The sequence below is a fragment of the Corvus hawaiiensis genome, chromosome 13 (assembly GCF_020740725.1).
Source record: "Corvus hawaiiensis isolate bCorHaw1 chromosome 13, bCorHaw1.pri.cur, whole genome shotgun sequence".
Classification (NCBI taxonomy): Eukaryota; Metazoa; Chordata; class Aves; order Passeriformes; family Corvidae; genus Corvus; species Corvus hawaiiensis.
This window is the reverse complement of record NC_063225.1, coordinates 4738669-4753430: the sequence shown is the minus strand read 5'-3', so window position 1 is coordinate 4753430 and position 14762 is coordinate 4738669. Positions and strand designations below refer to the sequence as shown.

At 40.4% G+C, this 14762-nt stretch overlaps 1 protein-coding gene across 6 annotated transcripts in view; it reads left to right on the top strand.

Annotated features, from left to right (window-relative positions):
• ARNT2 (aryl hydrocarbon receptor nuclear translocator 2) overlaps positions 1 to 14762 on the top strand; it is a 98954-nt gene that overhangs the window by 15410 nt on the left and 68782 nt on the right. For 4 of the 6 annotated variants that reach the window (XM_048317598.1, XM_048317594.1, XM_048317597.1 and 1 more), the window contains exon 2: positions 9382 to 9493. In XM_048317598.1, the coding sequence (XP_048173555.1) occupies positions 9382 to 9493 (112 nt within the window). The other 2 variants (XM_048317596.1, XM_048317595.1) reach the window with 2 other exon arrangements.

Here is a 14762-nt window from a genome sequence, read left to right as displayed (position 1 = left end):
GGTGACTCCAGAGAGGGGACAAGCAATGTAGTGGGAGGAGGAATCCAGGCTTAACTCTTCTGGTTTATATATATATATATGTCTATATAGTCATGAGGGTGGCCAGCAAGAGGCTTGATGGTCTGCAAGGCAGGAAATGCGAAGTGTTTGGATGAGAGGGCTTTTCTTTCTGTGTAGACAGAAGTCCTGATCTCAATAAATCTTAAGAATGTAGAGGCAGATATGACAAAACTCATCCATAACTGATGGCAAAGCTGATAGTATGGCCATGAGGGTTATTTTTTTTTAACTTGCAGTTGCCATCTGGGTAACTCTCAGTTTGTTCTCTTTGCTTATTTACTGAGAAACAAATTTTACCAGGCCCTTGTAACAATTAGTGGTAATCCTGTGGAGAGGGCCATGTGCAGGCGTTTTCCCTAATTCAGGATTATTGTGCCTGGCTTTAGTGTAGCTTTAGCTGGTCTTGGAGCTTTCACTTTACCTCCTAATGTTTTACTGGATGAAATACAGCAAGTGTTCTGTTTTAAAAAGGGAAAAAATTGTCCTGTACATAAATTTCTAATTGAATGCCTACCAAAACAAGCTAAATGGAACAGACTTGTTAAATGAAGAATTAATGGACTGAGCATGATCTGTGTCTGAGAAACTTAAAAGAAAGTCATTGGAGTTTATTATTTTTTCCTGGTGCTTGTTTGCCCAGGCTGGGCGTGTGCTTGCACAGTTTTTGTGAGTTCATCAATGGGTCAGCTGTGGGCAGTTGTACGTAACAGAACAGCCATATATGCTATTTGCTGGGTCTGATGCTAAGTAAAAAGTATGGAAAATAACATTGAATGTTACCTTCTGTTTCTTGCACATAACTTGTAATTATGCAGTTACTTTTGGCAAATACGAAATGTCAGAGAAGAAGGGAGAATCACCATTCTTTTCAAATGGAAATGATGCACAGTTTGGGGAGCCTTGTTTTTTTGGTGATTTGCTTAGTGCTTTTGCCACATGTCAGTAATGTCAGCCAAAATGATGTCAATAAAACCAGGGCAAATTAATGCAGAGACAATTATGTGTGGAATTACATTGTGTGAGTGCATTATCATGTATATAATGGCCAAAGACCAGGTAGGGTCACATTCAGACACCTTAAATGGTCCTGCTGCTGTTGTCTGCTGTTTTACTGTGACCCTTCACGTAAGCTAAGCACCCGCCTCTCTTCTTTTAATAATGTTTACATCAATCCTGAAACAGCCTTTCAAAGTCAGATTTTCATCCTCTCTGTAAACTGGCCTTTTACAGTAGCTGCCCTACTTCCCTGCCCGATTTGCATGTGCACTTTCCCACTTGTGACTATTTATACCTGAGACATTTGCCAAGTGTTGGAGGCTCAGGTTGTGTTTTCAGCGTGAGTCTACCCCAGGTCCTTGGATTTGCTTCTGGCTCACTCCTTCATGCACTTCCAGACTTCGCATGTGAGAAGTACTTTTCTTCTAATGTGTCAATCCATCATAGTCATGGTGGAGACCTGGGTACTCTTCTGCTTGAGCTAAAGCCCCCACATCTGCAGTGGGAAAGATTATCAAATTTTAGGGGTAGGCTTAGGTTCAGGTCAGTTTTCACATTCATTCTTCAGTGCAGATACAAGCCTTGTTTTAATTCTGAGAGGGTTTGTTGTTTTCCAAGACTAGAGACATGCTTTCAGAACAGGAGCCGTTAAGGCTTCTTTTTTAACCTTTGCTCTCTGTTTTGAATTTCAGCAACCTCTTTTGAGGGAAATGGTCATAGTTTTGCAGGACTTGTCAGCTGTTGGATGTATTGGCTTATTGAAGAGTACAAGAAATATTTCACCTCAGTCAGAGGCTGAATAGGTCAAGAAGAGATAATAAGGAATTAGGAATAAGAAGTGGAAAAATAGCCAGGGAAAAATGCAGAGGCATAGTTTCCATGCCATTTGTCAGGAAGATGGGAGGAATGAGGAAGCAGCTACCCTTTCCCTTCTTCCCAGCCTAACTTTAAGTAGCAAAGTGCATTTTTTTGTCTGCGCTCCAGGTTTAGTTTTTAGTCTATAACATTCTGTGCAGTCGGTGCAGAGATGTGACTCCAGGTCTTCTTCTGGATTGTGCTGAAGAGCATTCTGAGTTTATTCAGTTGTATATGGGCTGTGTTGGTCATTTTGGCAGTGAATATCCACATCCTTCCCTTACTCCATGATGTCTCTGGAAATTTTTGTGCCTTGACCACAGGGTAGGTATGGATAAATGGAATTACCAATATGACTGGAATGAATAAGGTGATTAACATGAAAATTGGAAATAAACATAAGAAGTACTGTCAAAAAACCATTCAAAATCATGTAGTAATGTATGAAATAATTTTTCATTTTACAAATCATAAGACTGATGTTTCCACAGTGGGGTTTTTGGGTACTGTGGTTTCTGCACGGCATGTCTAATTTTGGATGCTTCAGAGGATTGGATCCTGGTTTTCAGCACTGACTTCTCATCCTGCAGTGATTGGTCTCACCTTGTCCCTTAAGCTGAGCACTTGCGGCAAGAATTCCCCTAAAGTAGACCAAAACTCTCTTTTGTCACAGTTTACTTCCAATTCAGTGTCTGCATCCCACCTTCTTTTGCACATCCAGGTGGTGATGTTGAACTATGGGGCACGCAGAAAGGTCTGGATTGCGGTGAGATCCCAGGGCATCCCACATGCATGGCCTGTGTGAACACAACATTCAAGTGTGGAGGCACCATAGAGGATTTCACTTCTTTGACTTCGAAACCTGCTCTTCAGTTTCCTGATGGGGCATGTGATAGATAGCACTGACTCTGGCATCTCCTCCAGAGTCACAGCAGAGAAGGCAGGGAGCAAGGTACCTGGATTTGGCCTCTGGAACACCAGTTAGGCCACTCTCTTAAATGCTTGGTCTCCATCCCTGCTGAACAGACCGTGCCCCCTCAACTGAGCAGCTCAATCACATCATCTCCACCCCCCCTTCAAGTGTGCTTAACATTCACCTGTGATGCAGACAGAGGGTAAAGCTCTGATTTTCATTTTAAAAAAGAGAACGTTTCTCTAGTAACTGCTCACCATATGCCCTAATTTATCTTCAGGATTACGGGTGGAGACACCCCAAAGCACAGGGCATTGTGGTGGAGGGGAAAGTTTTTAGTTAATTAGGATTTTTATATTATTCCTGTCTTAGTAGCTCTTTCCAGAACCTAAATGGTTAAAGTAGAAAATGTTAGTAATTTTGCTGCAAATAAATTGATCAGTATGCAAGACGGTTGTCACCGGCTGAATCATGGTCCACAGTTAAGGTAAACAGATCTGTGATGACATTTTCTGAGCAGAATACCAATGCTGCTACATTTCTTCCCAGAGGTTTCTGACTCTTCTTATATGCGGATAAAATTTCTCTCCAAGAAGGTTTTGTTTGCAGGAAAGAAATAGCATCTTTGTAAGAGTCTTCCTTAAAGGTGGGATTTCTTATATTTTGTGGTTTCTTTGTAATCGTAATTCTGTCGAGAGCATGGAAAGGAATGTTTTTGCTTTTCTGCATATCCTCTCTGTACAGTAGATGTTTTTGATGTGGAGTCTATTTAAAGTGTCTGGCAAAGGAATGCAAGTAAAACAGTATTAACAGAGTTATCAGGAACAATGAAAATGTGGGGTTTTTATATTGAGAGTGAGCTCTGTTTTATCATCTCCGTAGTTAACACGTAAAAGCAATGACTAAATATACAGCTAGATTTTTAGCATTAGTGTTTCTGTGAAATATTTTTGACTACATGATGGCTTTGTATTTTTGTTGGCATATCTAAAGTAAGAGCTATGATATATTCTTAAATGTCTCTGCGCTAGGCAGAAAATCCCCCTTGCAACTGACTGCAATCAAAACCATTTAACTGAGATGCATCTAACTCCCGTATGACTTCAGGGTAATGAAAAATACAGTTTCTAAAGAAGTTTTTGAAATCTGCTTTCTTAGAATATTTAAAAGAACATTTTGAAATCACTGTGTACGATGCTGTTGATGGGAATGGGCATGTTCATAATTCTGTGTTTAGCCTTAGATTCACATTTACTTGGAAGTGATTGACATCTCAATCGTTCTATGGATTAGTGGCTGGAAATCTGTCACATTTGTATTGATAAAAGTAGAATTTTCTCTCGTTTAGTCAAATGCTGGTATCTGACTTTAATCCTGTTTATTACAGTAGATGCTGAAGGATAAAAGAGCCCTGTGGAGAGCATGCTCAGTGGTACCTGACATGGAATAGCAAACCTGGAATTGATCCTTACAGTTAATGTCAGGGATTCAAAGTCTCTGGGAGTTGGCAAAAACATTTCCCCGGTAGACTTTGGGTTTTTAACCTGGCCCTGTCTGTGTCTGCTGTATTTAGGTGAGGGGAATATAGCTCGAGTGGCTGAAAATAGTGTAGTTAACAGGACTTTTTGTCAGAAAGTCTTGTCATGCACAGCATCTGGTTGTATTTCAAAGCTTCCCAGCAGGATGCATGGATGTGGTTTGTGCAGAGGAGCAGAGCAGGGGCCACCATCTCCAGAGCTGTGTGATGCTCCCTGTGAGGATACCTGGCCCAAGAGCTGCCCTTCTCTGGGGGGTACCTCAGCAAGTCCCAAATTTGTGTCAGAAACAAGATAGAGCTGCATTTCAGGCAGCGGATCTGGGGTGGGGCTCGGGATTTAAAGTTTGGGCTTAAGAGCTGTGGTTTAATGATTCCCTGCCATAAAAGAGAAGTCCAGGTTCATCCTGGCATGCTGCACTTTTTAGTAATTCTGCCATGATCTGGGTTCTCATGCAGTTTCATGGTATCCTTGTGCAGCATTTAGCTTGCTCTTTGTGCTTTGCTTTGTGAAGCAGCTATATCTTTTGCAGATCTATGTAACAGCTTGAGATGAACGTCGATTTTTGGGGCATAAATCCCTCTATTTTATCCCAGTATTGTCAATGTACGTTTGCAGATTGTCTTTTATTTCAGAAACATCAGTGAATATTTTGGGGTTGACCTACATGTGGCACTGAAGTAAAGTGTAATGTCCAAACTTGGAACGTTCAGCAATGAAATTAAGTCTGGGCAGAAATGGAGGGACTAATTCTGCTTTTACATTGAGCACTAACATGGTTCTGGGTTAGTGTAGCTCCTCAGGGATCCCCAAGATGAACATAAATGTTAGTGGCAGGATCTGGCCTGCTTGCAGACATGACAGTGATAAGACAGGAGCTGTTAAGTGTTGTCCAGCTGGACGAATGTTCACTAAAGATTGCGAGTCTTGTGCTGGGTTTTGTTCTAATAACATTTCTGTGTTCTTTGGCAGATCTCTAGGAACTTTGTAACCTCCAGATGAAATACTGCATGCATTTTTTTCAGAAAAAAAAAAAAGAATTTCTATTTGACACTGAGGAACACCTTTTAAAGATTTTAAAGAAATTTGTTCAGAACGTTGCCTTGATGGTTACAGATGATTTTCATGAATGTTCAGCCTGACCTTGTTTTACTTCCTGAGAATTATACCCTTATGTTGGTGTTTTAATTTTGGGTAAAGTAAGCAACACTAGTTTTATTTTCATTGGCAGAAGGGAAGTCCTCTCTTTGAACATTCAATCTCAGAAAGAGCACAGCTTGTTTCGCAACACTTGTTGCTGCTGAAACACTTCTGTGAACATCAGTGTTAACATGTATCTTGGATGTGGGTTTAGTTCTGCATTTTTCTTGCCTGAAAACATGATCTTTATGATTGTTGACCCAGCATGTCTTTTTTTTTTTTTTTTTTTTTTTTTTAAATATATCTGTAACCAATTTGACGCTGCAGGTCTGTGCTTCCATATGATTTTATGCTCCAACGGAGTAACTGGGACTGCCCTAAATTTATGTAACTATACAGAATTGTGGGCTGCTCTCAAGACTTTTCATGTTATTTTTTTTCTTTTGGTCTGTATCTGATGTATGCTGCTTTTTGTTTTGTTTATGCTAATAGGCTCCCTGGAATGCCTCTCTAGCACAGTATTTCTATCTGAGACTCCAGTTTATGAGTGTTGTTTTTCTTCTTTCTCTTGTTTTCTTTCCAGAGCACACACAGACAGGTAACTTCACAGATGCTTAGTCAGAGAAGCAGCTGATTGTTCCATCAGATTTTGCTTTTGGCTTCTCACCAGGCATATTTTATAGATGTAAAAATATCATCAAGATCTGCTTCTTTTTTTGATATTCTCATGAATGAGTAGAGAGGAACATAATTTGGGAAGCAGTTCAGTTCCATTCCTTCGTCTTTCTAGATGTTCTTGCGGCCTTCAGCTCGTGTGAGTTAAGTCTTTACAGCCACAATCTATTGCTTACATTTCTGCACAGCCATACAACTTGGATAGGGCTCCTGACACCCAGCTGGCTGCAGCTGAGCACTGAGGTCACTTTGTCATCTCTGAAGTCCTCCTGTAGTGCTCTGGTGTCACTGTTGGCCCACCAGGATAGTGTGTGAGGAGCTCTGCTGCTGCCCTGGCTGAGGTGGGTCAGCTTCAGGGTGTTCGTGCTCCATGGTGCTGTTGCCCTTGGAGTTGTTTCCTTTGCTGTGTGGCCTCAAAGAGACCAAAGCCTCTTGGTTTCTCCATCTGCAGATCTCGTATTTCTGTAGTGTGAGGAGAGAGAGCCTGGAAAGCTGAGTGCTTTTCTCAGCAGTGTTTGTCCACCCTTGAGCACCTCACAAGAGCTGCAATAGCTCACAGAATGGTGGTATCCCTGGCATGGGAAGCTCTGAAATGGAAGGGTAAATTGGGTGTCTTACACACTGATCTGAGTGCAGGTCTGTCACAACTTCACCACACTGCTGCATAATGGAAAGTCTTGTGATTGGAAGGGCCTGAACCTTTCCTCCCTCTTAGATGAGCTTTCATGTGGATGAGTGTCGGTGCATCCCCTGATTAAATTTTGTTTTCTTCTTGTGCTCATAGCTTGCAAATGGAAATTTTTGAAGACCGCCTTTTAGAGCAGTCAGCACAATGAGCTTGATTTCATTCTCCCAGGACTGTGAAGACGTATCTGAAGGCTGATTTGTCTAAGAAGTCCCTTTCTGTATTGCACTGTTTTGGATGTGCCATTCTATAGAATCCAGATATCTACACAGTAATTCTTTAGCTTATACCCTGTTAGACAGATGATTTGTTTGTTGTAAAATGCCTCTGGTTTGGCCATTCCTTTAACCCTTTTTTTTCCCCCCTTCTAAAAAATACACAGTTCTGTTTGTCCTTCCTGCTTGAATCTTGCTAGCTGCCCTTGCTTCTTATATATGCATACAAGGAAGGCTGAATGTAAGTGCAGAAAAACAACTCCTTCTGCCTGTCCACAACCACCTAAATTGGACAATGATCAAAGCTATCTGTCTGGGTCTCCCTGACTTGTCAGTGGTGAGAGCAAGGGCCCTACAGAAAGAGGTTTGCTCAATCTGTTTTGGATGTACCTCTAAGCATGGAATGCATAAAGGAGGGCAAGGGGGCTTTGTTTCCTTTTTTTGGTAAAGTTACCTTAAATAATTAGCTTTGGCTCTTGGACTTGTAAGAGTAGATGAATCCATCCCTTGGCCTTCATCATCTTTGGTTTAGATTGAGGAAAATGAGGTTACAAGAGTTTCTCGTCACAGTATCAAATATGGTGTTGTTCTTACTCTTAAAATACAGTTTTGTATTACAGGAACTACTTTAAAAAAATCTGATCTCCTTGATGATCTATACTGAAGTGTGTTTCTGAGTGACAGGGACACTTTGCAGATAGATTTATTATGGTTTTTACCATCTGCTTTAATAAATGAGTGAGCAGAGCATTTCAAAATGACCTTCGGTTCTACCCATGAGAGATGAGTTTGAATGTTCTGAGTGAATTATGGGCACTAGACAGCTAAGGGTACTTATTCTGGAAATAGTGATTTACCAGTTGTTTGCATGCTGATGCTTTTATTTGTCTGGAGATATGCTAATGTGCATTAATGCTGTGTTTCCACACACAGCTGCAGCTTTAGCCACTGTGGAACTTTCTGTGGTGTGGGGGCATAGGCAGAGGTCTCATTTTTTGGCCTTGCAGACTTGTGCTCTTCTGCTTTTTAGTTGAAAAGGAGTTAATAAAACTAAATGTACTAGAAGAAATTCGTGAAATCAGTGAACAGATAAAATGTTATTATTTGAAATACATAATGTTGCATAATGGATGTATGTAAAGTGTGGCAGAAATGGAAGTGCTCTCCAGACATAGTGAAAGAGCATGGATTCCTGTTTCCATAATTGAAGTTATTTCATACTTATCTGTTGGGGAAAAAATAGCAAGATTTTTAAAACAGATTTGCTTTCCATTAGTAATTATATTTAGCTGTAGCTCCAGACACCTTGCCAATATTTTTTTAAAAAAAAGTTGGAAGGAAGATGCATTTTCTTTCAAGATAATTAAATGTTTTGACTGTAGATTTTGCCTCCGGAGTGAATAAAGTATATGTGCATTAGAAAAAAGTTTTAATTGCTCATATAGTTTGTGAGAGTTACACAGAGGAAAAATATTCTTAGTCCCATGTTTAATAATGGGATAGAAGAAAAGGGTATAAATATGTTATATTCCACTTTTCTTTTTTGAAGTGTAATGAACTATAATTAACAGACTTCAGAAGTACTTGCCATTAGCAGTCTGAAAACTGTTTCATAAGGTGAGCTTTTGCAGTCCTCACATCAGAGTTTTGAGGTTTGAGGTTCTCATTAACCTGTGTCTATACCTCGAGCCCTGGCAAAGGGATGAATATCAGCCTGGATTTTGGGCTCAGTTCTGTTCTGCAAGACACCACACAGAAATGCAGGAAGCCTTTGAGCTCTTCTAAGTTCAGTCTGGCCCTCTGAATGCCTCCAGAATATAAATAGTAAAAACCAGTATCACCTGATCATTCATCTCTGCTCTCAACTCTTGGCCTCTCTGGCAAACTGAGTTCTTGAACTTTTATTTTTCTTGGTGCCCTGGTACCATGATCCGCAGCTTCATTTGCCTTGGGAATTCAGCTCTGCGTTTCTGTATAGGGCACTTTAACTTGTAGAAAGTTGTTTGCCTTCATCTGACAAGCCCCTTTGAGACCTAAAATGAGAACCATTAGGTCAGTGGAATTACAGAGGTACCTACCTGCAATTCTCTCTGTCTCCCAGGCACTGTAATGGCTGTTGACCCAACTCGGCTTCTTGTAAAGGATCTGTGAATCTGCGGGGCTTTACTTTTCCTTAGAAATAAAAAGGAAAGCTTTCTCTGTTTGTTTTGGGAAGGACCTGTCTCTAATGTTATCAGCAGAGGTTTCTCCTTGAAGGTAGTGGATTAAAGGATTTCTCCCACCTCTTCCCCTGCCTCTGCCTTACAGAAATGGCATCAGATATTCCTGGCTCGGTGGCCTTGCCAGTGGCTCCAATGGCGAGTGGACAAGTGAGGATGGCAGGATCCATGCCCTCCAGGGGAGGAAAGCGTCGCTCTGGGTAAGCTGTCTCTCTCTTTTTTTTTTTTTTTTTTTTTCCTTCTTTTCAGGTCCAAAACTGGAAATTACTTGTGTTGTAAAACTCCAAATGTACCTGTATATATGTGTATGTTTATTATGTAATGTTTTATTTATGTAAACTGCATTATGATATTAGTCACTGATGTATTGTTTTTCTCTTCAATGCATCTGTTCTTTCTGCAAGATGAAACTTGCTGATCAGTGTATGGCTTGTTGTTTTGCTTGTTTCAAAAGACTTTCAGGTTTGGCAAAGCATCCAGAAAGGAGTTTGGATCCTGTGGCTGTTGTAGATGCATATTGCCTACATCTGTTTAACCTCACACTGATTTATCATGTGAATAAGGTAGCAAGACTGCACATGCAGACTTGATCAACTTCCTCTGAGGGTTACACTTGGAATCTCTTAAAGATAGGCCTGTTAGTTAAAGATGTTTTCTTAATAGTTCCAGGTACAGAAATAACATGAGCACTCACTCTTCAGAGCTTGTGGACTACGATATTCTAGGTCTCACTGGAAGTGCGGCACGATGTTCTTCTGGGAGAAGGGCCTGAATCAAAATCAGCCCTTACACAAGCCTGAGGGCTCTGCTAAAGAAGAAAATTTGTTTTACCTAGCTTCAGAGGTTGATGTGGTGTAGGGGTAGTTTCCCACACCAGATTGCTCTGTGGCAACTCGTAGTAGTTCTCTGTGTTAGAAGAACAGTGTAGCAAGAGCTTGGGAAGAGCAGAAAACTACTCTCTAGTGTTGACAACCACCCTGTTTTTATCAAAGGTTGATCACAAATAATAATGGTTTTTGGGTGATGCTTTCTCAGAGATACCTGATCTGAGAGTGTCTTCGAAAGAGATTGATTAGTCTTATATTTAGCCCTAAATAAAACAGTGGTAGGGCTTAACAGGATCGACAGTGTGAGTAAAACCTTCACTGGCGAACACCTAAGGAGGATATTATTCCTTGCAAGAGCTGCTCTGGGAGTTGTTCAGCAAGGTACGTTGCCAGTTCTCTGTGTCTGCTCCAGTGTCAGTGCTGGAGTCTCAGTCTCGGAGTGAATTAACAAGGGAGAAGGCTGACCTTGGAACGTGGAGCTAAGTTGGTGTGACTGAACACTCCGGGTGGTTGTGTGAGGGGTGTTCCTTTGGACAGAACAGTTTGAATATCTCCCCCCACTAAGTGCCCTTCTTATGCTGAGCTAACTGTATGAAATTGGTTTGAGAAACTCCTAAAATCTGTCTTTGACAGGCATCACATTTTTATTTTCAAGCTGCTCAGTGGGAAAACCTTTTTAAACTTGAGCTCAAAAGAAAAGACAAGGCATTAACATCTTTTCATTGCTACCTAACACAGATAAGGTTTTGTACTTGAGTTTCAGGATATTTGATCTCTTTTTTGATCATAAACCATGTCAGCTCTGAATATCAGTTCGCAATTTACTGTTGCCAAGGGTTGATGCTGCTGACTGTGAAATATTCTGATTATATTAAATACTGACTTGATATTAATTGAAATGCTTTAACTGTTGCATTTAAAATATTGTCATCTATTTGTGAGAAGGTGAGGGAAGGGTGGGAGGAACATAAAATCAAATTATTTTAAATGTACTTAACATGTAAATTCAGTGAATAAATTAGTACAGATTCCATTTTATACCCAGACCATGGTATTTCATCTGTGCAGCATAGCTCTGAACTAATAGCCCTTCTCCAAGCCTGAGCTGAGAGTGCTTCTTTTTTTTTTTTATGTTCAGTGTGTGTGTATTCAGACCTTGAGGGAAAGAATGCCTGCTGTGTCTAATTCCTCTGAGCTTCTCTTTGAACAAAGTTGCAGCTAACACTCGATCCTTTCATTGCTGGTGATACATCTTCGTACACCTCAATCCTTGGGCATTTTAGAAGTGAATGTTTTGTGTCAAACATAAAGGAGCGGAGCTTGCGTACACAGCCAGCTTTCCCAGTTTTGGTTATCTCTGAAAATTGTTTCTTTTCTCATAATTGCTGAGGCAAGCTGGCAGAATAATTGCTGTGTGGACTTGAATGTAGATCAGTTTAAACTCATTGGCTATCCAGAAGGTGTTTCTGCCGTGTCGGCACTTGGCTTCATTGACAGCTTGGAAAAATATTTTTCCTTTCTATAAATTATACCAACTACTTCAAAGAAAAAAGTGACAGCATAAGATAATGCACTGCAGTGGTCAATGACTAGCTTAGATTAATGCATTCTCACTTCTTTATTTAATGTGTTTTTAATTTAGGCTTTGCTGTATTAGAGGATAAGGGGCTCTTTCACCTTCCTGGGCTGTCTGTACTTGGGCAGGGAGGGTTGGGGGTTTTTTGATGAGTTGGTTTCAGTTGCATTGGTTTTGTTTTGGTTCACTGTGTAGTCTTGCCTTTTCTCTGAACCAGAGAAAAGATCTGGGGAAAAGAGACCTCATCCCATCATTCTACCCCCCAATATTGTGCTGAATAAAAGGCTGTAATACAGATCCCCATCTGCTTCTCAGCTGCATTTGCTCCTGACCATTCCTGCCTGCCCCCTTCCTACACTGTGTAATCACGGCAAGCATCTTTTGACATTTCTTGGGAATTTTACATACTAATTTTGTTGCAGTGTTGAAATCCTCTTGCATGTCAATCTTTTTAACCTTTGCAGGTCCGTCTTGTTGGAGGAGTTCTGGTTTTGGTTTGTTGAGGTTTTTTATGTAAATGTGTGTAATTGAGAATAATTAAATTTTAAAAAATACTTTTATCGCTGTATTTATGGTAGCCCCACATCTTCTAAGGAAAATATATTTTAATAAGTACCTCATGCATCAGGCCTTTTTGCGATTGATGTGAACAGTATGAAAGAGGAAAACAAGATTTATGCTGTCTCTTCAAAACAAAAGAGCATAGTGCAGCTCTTTTTTAAAGCCTCTTTTTAATGGGAATTTTAAATGAAGATAAAAGATAGTCTTTCTGAATCTTCTGAAATGATGTCATTTGTCTTCTTGGAGGCTGCTTCTACTGTTTTGCTAATGTGCAGTATATTCTATCTAAACAGAAGATCTTATCTGTCAGGGTATGAGGAGGTTGATGGAATATTATTTTTATGTGTTCTGCTGTGTTCTGCTAAAGGTTACAACTGATTCACTGTCTTTGCCTCGCTGTAAAGCAGACACGGTGGATCAGACAGGACATTGGAATCAATGACTTTATACCTGAAGGGTTTTTTTTAAATGTTTCAAAGGGTTTTCTCATTTTGCACAGTGAAATTAGGAAATGTGTTTATTAACAAAGATGGGACAGAGATGCATTTGCTGTTGCATTTTTAAAAAGTATTGATATTTTCAATGGAATTTATGTTCAATTTTCATGTGGAATAAAGGGGTTTGGGTAGTTTGACACAGCAAAGCTGTTATTTAAAGACTTAGTCTGGTGCAGACTGATGTTATACCGTATGCATTCAGGTTCTGCTCTGATGAGCCCACAGTTAATGTGGGAGGTGTTACCTGTGGATATTAACCCATCAAGGATCTCCTAAAGTGAGAAGCTGATATCCAACCATCTAAATAGATAGGTGTGTTAGTCCCCCTTACTCCTTCAGAGGTGGGGATACAGTGCAGGCAGCAGGATCAAGCCTTAAACGGTTACCATCTTCTCTAATTCTCTGCATTGTATTGCAGTAATAATGAACTAGATTAAATGCAGTACAGCTAATACTTGATTTTGGGGAAAATCCATCCCTTAGCACTCAGCTGGAGTATTTGGCTGGAAGCAAAGTAAATCATAGAACCATATCCACCAAGGCATGAGATCTCAGTGTACTGGAGAAGGAAAGGAGTTACAAAATTAATCTGTCCCAGATTAAACCAGTGTCTCATAAAATCCCTGAAGAAAAGGCTTTCCCCCACAGGTGTATAATTTTTTCTGCAGCCCTTTCCCCCCAGTTTGAAACTGGGTTTCTCTCAGTTGTGTTTCAGTTGCCAGTGAAACCAAGTAAGGATGTGATGCTTTTGTGAGTGCCCTCCACTTGTAAACCAACAGCTCTCCTGTAACACTGACTTTCACATTTTCAGTGCAGGTAGAAACTTTGCAGTTAAAATAACTGGGAAGTTTGTTCTGGAATGTCACCTGCAGGCACATTATTACATGTGAGGAGGAAGCAGGTAGGTGAGAGGAGACCCTGGGCTGGACCATGGTGTGTAAATGTTAAATTCCTGGGAGTGCTGCATGTGCTGCAGGTCAGGGGGGATCCAGGCTGCTGGTGCCAGCACTGAAGGCTGCATTTGGGGTGCCAGCAGCAGCAGGGTCCTGTCTTAGCTGCAGCCCTGTGGCAGAGGTGGGGGCACTGGCCACTGGGGGCCGGTGGTGTTCTGCACAAGGCAGCTGAGGGGTCACGGACCTTGGAACCGGATTTGGTGGTAATGAGGTGAGCAAAGACGTAATTGGTAGTGAAAATGGTGATTGCATCAAAGTTAAGCAAGTTAAATACACAGCTTTTCTTAGAGCTCTTTTGGGAAAATGGTCTTCTCTTTGCTTCCTCCAGAAATGAATAATCACTGTTGCCATCTGGAAAATATTATTGTAACTTTTCTAGTGCCATGTCCAGTTCCTGTGCTGACTTGCTGCCCTCATCCCAATTGTACAGAGGTTGCTGTGACTCAGACACATCCTTTATGGGCCAGTCTGTCTTGGTTGTCAGAATTTAGGAAGGAAGGGCATGCCTGACTGGCACTCGTACTTCTCTGTGCTGTTGTAGTTTCAGAGAGTGTTTTGGTATCTTTGTTCCTGTGCTCTGGACATACAAATTTCAATTTGTAATTGGCAGGACTTCTTTTAATACTGAGATAAATGTTATTGTCACTTTGAAGGAGTTTTGCCTTTAACAGGACTTACACCTGTTAATATGAACAGTGCTGGAGACATGGAATCTGCAGTTGTAGGAAGTTTTATTACACTGAAAGGTTAGAAAGCTTAGAGTGTTGAAAAAATCTGAGAAAGTGTTTGCAAAACAAAACTGTGATTTCCTGTCTACACAAATTAAAAGTGATTAATCAAGGTCTGTATATCATACTAATGTATTTTTTTATTAAAATAAATACACTAACACAATAACTGTATATGATAGTTTTATATCAACTTGATTGTCTACTTAAATGGCAGAGTTACAGCCTTGTAATTTGGGATATGTATATTTATCCACCTCTTTTTAGAGGTATAAAAATGTCTAAAATGCTTTGTAAATTATACTGTCGTATAACTTTGTAGTGATA